Source organism: Phoca vitulina, unplaced genomic scaffold, assembly GCF_004348235.1.
Source record: "Phoca vitulina isolate PV1807 unplaced genomic scaffold, GSC_HSeal_1.0 scaffold33, whole genome shotgun sequence".
Lineage (NCBI taxonomy): Eukaryota > Metazoa > Chordata > Mammalia > Carnivora > Phocidae > Phoca > Phoca vitulina.
Window position 1 is genome coordinate 293,379 of NW_022589736.1, and position 8,395 is coordinate 301,773.

Consider the following 8,395-nt stretch of genomic DNA (forward strand, 5'->3'; position numbering starts at 1 on the left):
GGGAGGGGTCGGCAGGGGGTGGTCAGAGCCTGAGCGCGAGCGAGCTCTGAGAAGCCTCTGCTGACTTCAGGCCCGAGGAGGTCCTTGGTGTCACCTTCCTGCAGGAAGGATGTGGGGACCTGAGGCCGGGCGGGGACCAAGGGGGAGCGGAGCCATGAGGAGCATTTTGATGATGCTCACCTTACCACCCTGGGGACAGGGACTGGGGGCCAGGGCTCCCATAGCTGGCCACTGCTCCCCATTTTTAAAAATTGAGCTCCTTGTTGATACTTTTGTTATCCCTAGTGAATTTTTTTAAGAATTTCATAATTGAAACATAATTTCATAATTGTCGCTCACTGTCACTAACTACCTGCTCCATGTGGTGCAGATATCATAAAATTGGGTTTATTGGGGGACACTAGCAGCAGAGCGGGAGCAGGGAAGGAGGAGGGCACTGCCTTGCTGATCCATCTCCAGCCACGGAGGGGCCAGCTTCCGAGGACCTGCCCCCGTGCACTTCGCTCTGTGACAGGACAGGGCAGGGGACGTCTCTGTGGCTAGGCAACGGTGGAGGAAGTGGACGTATGGGAGGAAGCTTCTGGAGCCGGAGCAGCCAGGGGGCCACCCAAGGTGACGGTGGTGTCAAAATTCCTGTCCACATGAGCATCCTCGGTCCAAGCAACGCGGGCCGTCCATCTGTCCTCTGAAGTCAAAGCAGGAGCAGAGAAGAGGAAGAGCATGCAGGCCGTCGTCAGCAGGAACGTCCAGGATGAGGAGAAGCCTGCGTCCCAGTGATCCTCCTTGTGCTACATCCTGGAGCCCGGCCAAGCTGAGGGGCACGGGACGTGGGATGGAGGAAGTCACTGACCCCGCACAGAGCCGGCTGGGGAGGCTGCAGAGCCAGCAGATCCCGCACGCCGTGCAGGGGTAACAGGTGCAGGGGTAACAGCTGTCGGGACTCAGCGCTTCTCGCTGGAGCACCTCAGGCCGTGTGGGGCGCCCCTTCCACAGTGGGGCCCGCTGGTGTCTGCCCCGGCTTCCCGTGGGCATCCGGGCTGGCTCCCGCTACTCAGCGGCTAGAGGCACGGACCTTCCTCCAGGTGTGGCCACCTCTCTGGGCATGCGTATTTGAGACACGAAGATGGGCCCGGGATTGGGGTGTCCTATCTGTTCCCACAGGGCTGTGTCTCTGGCCTTGGCCGTGGGCAGCTCACGGTCTCAGGGCGGCAGGCTTCATGGCCATGAGCACTGCTCAAAACCTAGCCCCTGCGTACAGCGTCCACGCTGAGGGCCGTCAGCACAGGGGTCCTCCGGCAGACAGCTGCCTCCCACCTGGGAGGTGGGCTGCCGGTCCGCGGCCCGTCTTCTTGACTGCCGGCCGGGCTGCTAGGCTAGGGCCCCGCGGAGCCGGTAACCGGGTCAGCGGATGGGCCACGCACTCGCCTGGGAAGGAAGCCAGGGTCTGAATTGGGGGTCGAGGTTGCCCTGTCCTTGGGGGTGCCACTCCAATTTTAAGCTCGCCCCAGTTCATGAGAAAGACGGGGCTCAGGATGAGGGGCCGCCGCGGAGAACCAAGGCCTCTCTTTCGGGGCAATGAGGGAAATGGCCAGCAGGAGCCGCAGCGCCCCCTGCAGGCCGGGGGCAGAGCTCTCAGCAGCCACTCCAGAGGACGCCCCCTGCTCTTGGTCCAGCCGGCATCTGGGCAGGTGAGCTGCCTGCTGCGTCGGGGTCTCTTCTGGGGGTGCCCTGCCAAACTCCATCACTCCTGACCTCGTGGCACGGAGACACGGTGTGTGTGGCTCCGTGGTGGCCGACTGCTGTTGCACAAGGGACGTGGGCACACATACCAGTTCTACACGGTGAGTTATAAAACGGGGTTTATTGGCGGGAGATCTATAAGCAGAGGGACAGTGGGGTCCTAAGCTATCGCTGTCCCACAGCCGGACAGCAGGCTCCGCGGCCAGCTTGGCAGGAGAGGGGGCCGGTCACAGGTCACAGCGCGCACGCAAGGAAGCTGGCCACGAGGCGTGGCCCCCGTAGCGCCCCGGTAGCAAGCAGCTGCCTCGGGAGCTCCGGGCCCACGTCAGCCTGCTTCTCCGCCGGCCTGCTAGGCCAGCCCGCTGCCTGCTCCCAGCCGGGAGAACGGGGTGGGCCTCCGCCGCCACCGGGCCTGCCTCTCCTCCTGCCTCAGCCAGACACGGCGGCCCGCTGGTGTCTGCCCCAGCTTCCCGTGGGCATCCGGGCTGGCTCCCGCTGCCAGGAACGACACCTGCCGTGCGGACCGCCGCCCTGGTTTGTCGGAAGCCTGCAAAGGGGAGAGACTCCGACCGAGGGTGTAAATGGGGCCTCTGCTCTGGCTTGCTCTGCCGCCACGAGGGACGGCTGCAGCCCAGCAGCAGGTGGCCCAGGAGCGCGAAGGTCCACTTGGCCCCGGTCTGGAAAACCCGTGGGGGGCGGCGCTCCGCGGGGCAGCTCAGCTGGAAGCAGCGGCACCTTCTCCGAGTGCGCCCACACCACACTGGACCGTCCTTGGCAAAGTCACGCGCTCTGAAAATGGATGGGTGCTCGCGGCTCAGAGCAGCAGCACAGGGAAGAGGCCTTTTTGTGGAAAGACGCTTCTTCAGCTCTTTCGTGGGCCGGACCTTTTGCCCCAGGTCGCACACACCTGCGAGCCACCAGCTCCTGGCACTCTTGTTTGCCCGCTCGGAGACACCATCAAAGTAGGGCTCCTGGGAGACCCTCGAGGAAACGTGAAGGCCACCCGCGCTGCGGAAGGGTGGAAGAGAGTTTGCGTGAAGCCAGGTCTAACCGGGTGGGAAAGGCCGGGGGCCCGGGCGCACTCGGCACGCGCTTGACGCTGGGAACACACGAGCTCCGTCTGCTCCATCGGGAGGAGACTGGCCTCACGGGGACTCGCTGTCCCGCTTGGTACCTTCCACCTTCCTGATGACAAAGAAACAGATATTCATTAGACAAATCCAAACACGGCGGAAGTAGACAACATAGAGGGTTTCCTTTTCCCTAGAGATAACGGTCAGCTAGGTTGTTTTTATACACGTTCGCATACGCACATTGCACCATTTCCTTTAAAAGGGGAAGTTGCCCCGTAACACGCACTCTGGGGGTGCCTGGCTTTCTACACCAGCGTGTCCTGGGAGGAGACCCACACTCCTGAGAGGTCCCGCCTCCCGCTCCGGAAGATTCTTTGTCAAGAAATGAAAAGTTCTCTTGGATTACTGTGATGGGTTTGGGAAATGTCCACAATTCTTTGCTCTCCCACAGGGGATGGGGATGGGACGGAGGGAAGGAGCCAGATTCCCCTCCCCTTGCGTGGGGGCTGCGTGTGCTAACAGGCTTCCAAGGAACAGAGCAAAGCAGGAGTGGCAGGCTGAGAGACTGTTCAGAGAGTCACTGTCGCTTCCTTCCTGGTTTTTTTAGACAGCTTTACTGAGCTGTCCTTCCCACGCCACCCGGCTCGCCACATCAGGGTGGGACTCCACGGGGTCGGTGTATCCATAGCCAGGCGCCCATCCCCACAACCACTTGGAGGATGTTTCCACTCTCCCCGAAAGTCCTCTCCCTCCTTTTCTACTTTGGGGGAGAGATTGTGAAGGGCTGGTGCTAATTCTTGGCTGAGTGTCTGGTAGAGGGCACCAGGGACGCCATCCAGGCCCCGGGGGCCCTTCTTGGTGGGAAGTTTTAAAATGACTAATTCAGTCTCTGTACCTGTTACAGGTCCATTCAGATTTTATTTCTTCTTGATTCGGCCTTGGTAGCTCGCCTTTCTAGGAACGTTTTCACTTCATCTTGGGCACCCGGTTTCCTGGCACGCTGCGGCTCATAGCATCCCTTAAGACCCTTCTGTGCGTGTGTGGATTTTCCTGTGGGGTAGGCAGTAATGCCCCATTTTTCATTCTTGATTTTAATAATTTGAGTCTTCCCTCTCTTTATTTTATTTAAAGATTTTATTTGGGGGGGGAGCGCCTGGGTGGCTCAGTCGGTTAAGCATCTGCCTTCGGCTCAGGTCATGATCCAGGGTCTTGGGATTGAGCCCCACATCTTTTTTAAAGATTTTATTTATTTATTTGACAGAAAGAGACTGAGAGAGAGAGAGCACAAGCAGGGGGAGCAGCAGAGGGAGAGGGAGAAGCAGGCTCCCCGCTGAGCAGGGAGCCTGATGCAGGGCGAGCCCAGGACCCTGGGTCATGACCTGAGCTGAAGGCAGATGCTTAACTGACTGAGCCACCCAGGCACCCCTAAATAAATAAAATCTTTAAAAAAATAAATAACGATATTTTTTTTAAGTAATCTCCACACCCAACGTGGGGCTCAAACTCACGACCCGAGATCAAGAGTCGCACGCTCCTCTGACTGAGCCAGCCAGGCGCCCCTGAGTCTTCCCTATCTTTACCAACCAATTTTGAAAAAAATAAATTAATTTAATAAACAAATAAAAACCAATTTTGGGGGCGATGTAGTTAAAGGTTTGTCAATTTTGTTGATTCTTTCAAAGAACCAACTTTTGGTCTCGTTCATTTTCTCTTCTCTATTTCATTCATTTCTGTCCTTTCTCATCCTCCTCCTGCTTTAGGATTGCTCCATTTTTCTTTTCCTAGTGTCCTAACATGGAAGTGTAAGTTGCTGATCTGAGATCTTTCTTCTTCCTTAATGTAAGTCTTTCCAGCTACAAGTTTCCCTTCAAGCACTGCTCTACCACCGCCCGCGTGTCTTCGTGTGCCGTGTCTCCATTTCGCTCACTTCAGACCATTTTCCACTTGCCTCGGGATATCTTCAAGTCACTCGGGAGTGTGTTGACTGTCAGATACTTAAAAGTTCCCCAACTTCCTTTGTGTTGCTGATTTCTGGCTTCATTCCGCCGTGAACAGATAACGTACTTTGTGTGATTTCAGTCCTTGTTTTGGACGAGTCTTGTCTCAGGGCCCACGTTCCGTCTATCCCGGCGAGCGCCCCACGTGCGCTTGGGGAGAATACCAACTGATCTTGCTGGCGGCCTCCCCCTCGCTCTGCCCTCCCCCTCGGGCCCCTCGTCTGGGGGGGGCGAGAGCTGTCATGTTGGAGGAGCGGTCCACACAGCGAGGAGCTGAGGCCCGCAGCCCACGCAGGCCTTCAGGTGACCGCAGCCCCAGCCCCCGTCCTTCCTCCAACCTCAGGAGAGACCCTGCGCCAGAACCAGCAGCCCAGCCTCTCCCGACATCTTGCCCACAGACACCGTGACAGACAGTAAGTGTTTGCCGCCATAAGCCACTATGTGTTGGGGTGACGTGTGCGCGAGACAACTCACAATTCTCCACATATCTGCCGGCTTTCCGGAGAGCCAGGCTGGACGCACAGCTGCACTTCCGGCGGAAGTTTCATCTTCTCTGAGGAAAGAAAATTGAAAACATGGATTAATGATTCTTGTTTAAGATTCTCTTTTCTTTTCCTTTTTATTATTTTTTTAAGTAGGCTCCATGGAGCCCAACACGGGGCCTGAACTCACAACCCTGAGATCAAGACCTGAGCCGAGATCAAGAGTCAGACACTTAACCAAGACTGAGCCACTCAAGTGCCCCCCTTTCCTTTTTTAAGTAATCTCTACACCCAACATGGGGCTCGAACTCACAACCCCGAGATCAAGAGTCACACGCTCTACTGACTGAGCTGGGGCGGGTGCCCCGTTAATTCTTGTTGAAGCTGCTAGAGCTAAAGGTACACACTTTGTAACGATGACCTTAAGGCCTTGAGGATAAAGAAAACCGGGTAGAATGACTCTGATTTGGGCAGTCATTGGGAATTCTGGTTTTCGAATGCCCCCAACTACCTGTGCCTGGTGAAAGAAGCTATTTGGGACCCCGAGAGTCAGCGTTCAACCCGTCATTCAGCAGAGCAGGACTGAATGAGGCATCAAACCCAGGTGCCCTCAACGGTGCCACAGGCCTCCCACAACTCCTATTGCTTTTTTTTTTTTTAAGATTATTTACTGGGGTGCCTGGGTGGCTCAGTCAGTTAAGCAGCTGCCTTCAGCTCAAGTCATGATCCTGGAGTTGGGGGGGATCAAGCCCCGTGTCAGGTTCCCTGCTCAGTGGGGGTCTGCTTCTCCCTCTGCGCACCCCCCCACCCCTTCTCTCTCTCTCAAATAAATAAATCTTTTAAAGATATTAAAAAATCTTTTTTAAAAAAGATTATTTATTTATTTGACAGAGAGAGAGAGAGCACGAGCCGGGGGAGCAGCAGAGGGAGAGGGAGAAGCAGGCTCCCCACTGAGCAGGGAGCCCGATGAGGAACTCGATCCCAGGACCCTGAGATCATGACCTGAGCTGAAGGCAGACGCTTCACCGACTGAGCCACCCAGGCGCCCCCCATGACTTCTATTTCTTATTGACGCCAAACAGTGGCTTTTTCCCAGAAACCTCCATTTTTTTCGAGCAGAAATCGTATTTCTTTCGGTTGTTTTACACAACTTGGATTCATTTGCATATTTTATAAGATATGACCCTTATTATTCACATGAATTAATATGAAACACAAAAATGCTTCCTAACAACTGGTTTTCTATTCTGTTTATGTGAAGGGAATCCATTTTCAGTTCAATAAAATTAATTCTTGGCAAAATCTTAAGAGTGTAAGGTGATGTGCACGTGTGCATGTGTGTATGCATGTATGAGTGTGTGCATTGTGCACGTGTGTGCATGCTGCTGTGCACGCGCATGTAGGCATGAGCATGTGTGTGTGTGTGCTTGCCTTGTGCACGCGTGCGTGTGTGTGTGTACACACAAACATTAGCATGCTCTTCTGGAGCAGCCTGTTTTTTCACCTGATTTTCAAGAGACTGATCTGTAACCAGTTAAGACCTCTCAGGATAAGGGAAAGAAGAGGAAATGAACTAGAAGGGGAGTCATTTTGAGAATGGGATGGACCTAGGGGTGTTTTCAGGTTCCGGAGAAGGTGCCAGTGGACAGGATAGGTAGAAGACTCTGGAAAGGCCAGGGCACAAAGCTCCTCAGATGGTGCCTGTCCCCTGAGGTGTCTGAAACTTAGGCTGGGAGAGTCGAGAGGCCCACAGCTCTTCTGTACTCCCACCTCTGACCCCATCCCCATCTGCACCTGGGTCCTCCTGCTGGGCCACACTGGGGAGCCGCTCCCGCTGCCTCAGGGCCTCCAGGCCCCCCAGGTCGGGCGGGTGGCAGTGGCCACGCATCACTGTCACCAGCTGGCCCTGCGTGATGGCCCGGCTGCGGCAGCCCAGCCGGGCCTGGTCCCGGCACATCCAGTACACCTTCTCCCCGGCCGCCTTCTCCTTCCTGTAGAGGAAGGACTCGTACACCAGGAACCTGCCCCCGAGGGACGTCCTCAGGAACTCCAGCGGCCGGAGGGTTCCTGGAAGGAATGTGGCAGCGTGAATGGGGCAGCTCGGAAGCAGGGTGCAGAGCCTGGGCGCCAGGGACAGAGGCTGTTTCCTTTGTGCCACCAGCCTGCCCCAGGAAACCGCAATCCTCCCACAGAACCCACTCTGCTCTCTGCCTCCACGGCAGCCCGTGCTGTGGGGCCCTGAGGACTGCAGCTCGGACTGCCACCCAGGGCCCACGGCCTGGCACTCTCGAGGACAGACTGGCTGTCTCCTTCTCAGGGCTCTGGTGCTGCCCTGGAGGCTGGCCCTGCTTTCCTGCAGGCCTCCTCTGACCCGGCTTGGATTCCACACTTGCTGGCAAGCACCCCGGTGAAAGCCTGGGCCGGAACATTCAGCGGGGCCCACAGCTGGTTGGGGCCATGCACCAGGAGCCTCCTGGCTCGGTGTTCACCATCCCCTCGGCCAGCTGACAACCAATCAACGCTCTCTTGAGGCTTTTAAGACCCTGAATTGAAAGGTCATGTAACGTTGGGGTTCGGGTGGCTAGAGAGAACTGGGAGGAGGAGGGAGGAAAACAAACACGAGGACCTAGAGAGGGGAGACAGAGGGTCCCTGACGTCCAGGCTCTTTGCCCCGTAAATGGGTGCTGAGCACTTCCTGTAGCGGATCATGCCACCCCATCCCCTTCCCTGCAGCTGTCTAAGTGGGTTTCTCTCTGCTGCCAGCCAATCCCAGACTAGCACTGGCCACGAGTGTGAAGCCCACATGCAGCCCTGCCTTTAGGGAGCTCACGCTGTGGGCACACAGCCTACCGCACGTGGGTGGCTAGACCCCACCAGGCACGGGGCCTCGGACAGAAGGTCCCAGCAGGGAGACCAGGGCCAAGCACCCGCCCCGCTCCACACCCTCTCACCCGCACCTGAGCCTTCCCTCTGGGCCGGGCTGGGGAGCCGCTCCCGCTGCCTCAGGGCCTCCAGGCCCCCCAGGTCGGGCGGGTGGCAATGCTTACGCATCACCATCACCCGCTGGCCCTGCGTGATGGCCCGGCTGCGGCAGCCCATGCGG

General features: G+C 57.1%; 1 protein-coding gene across 1 annotated transcript in view; it reads right to left on the reverse strand.

The window, feature by feature from the left end:
- Positions 1-372: 372 nt before the first annotated feature.
- FLYWCH1 (FLYWCH-type zinc finger 1) overlaps positions 373-8,395 on the reverse strand; it is a 24,129-nt gene continuing 16,106 nt past the window's right edge. The window contains exons 8-11 of the mRNA XM_032425501.1: positions 8,250-8,395; positions 7,087-7,359; positions 5,285-5,363; positions 373-2,925 (exon numbers count right to left, since the gene is read on the reverse strand). Of these exons, the coding sequence (XP_032281392.1) occupies positions 2,886-2,925; positions 5,285-5,363; positions 7,087-7,359; positions 8,250-8,395 (538 nt within the window). The 3' untranslated portion in view covers positions 373-2,885. The remainder of the gene's footprint in view (positions 2,926-5,284; positions 5,364-7,086; positions 7,360-8,249) is intronic.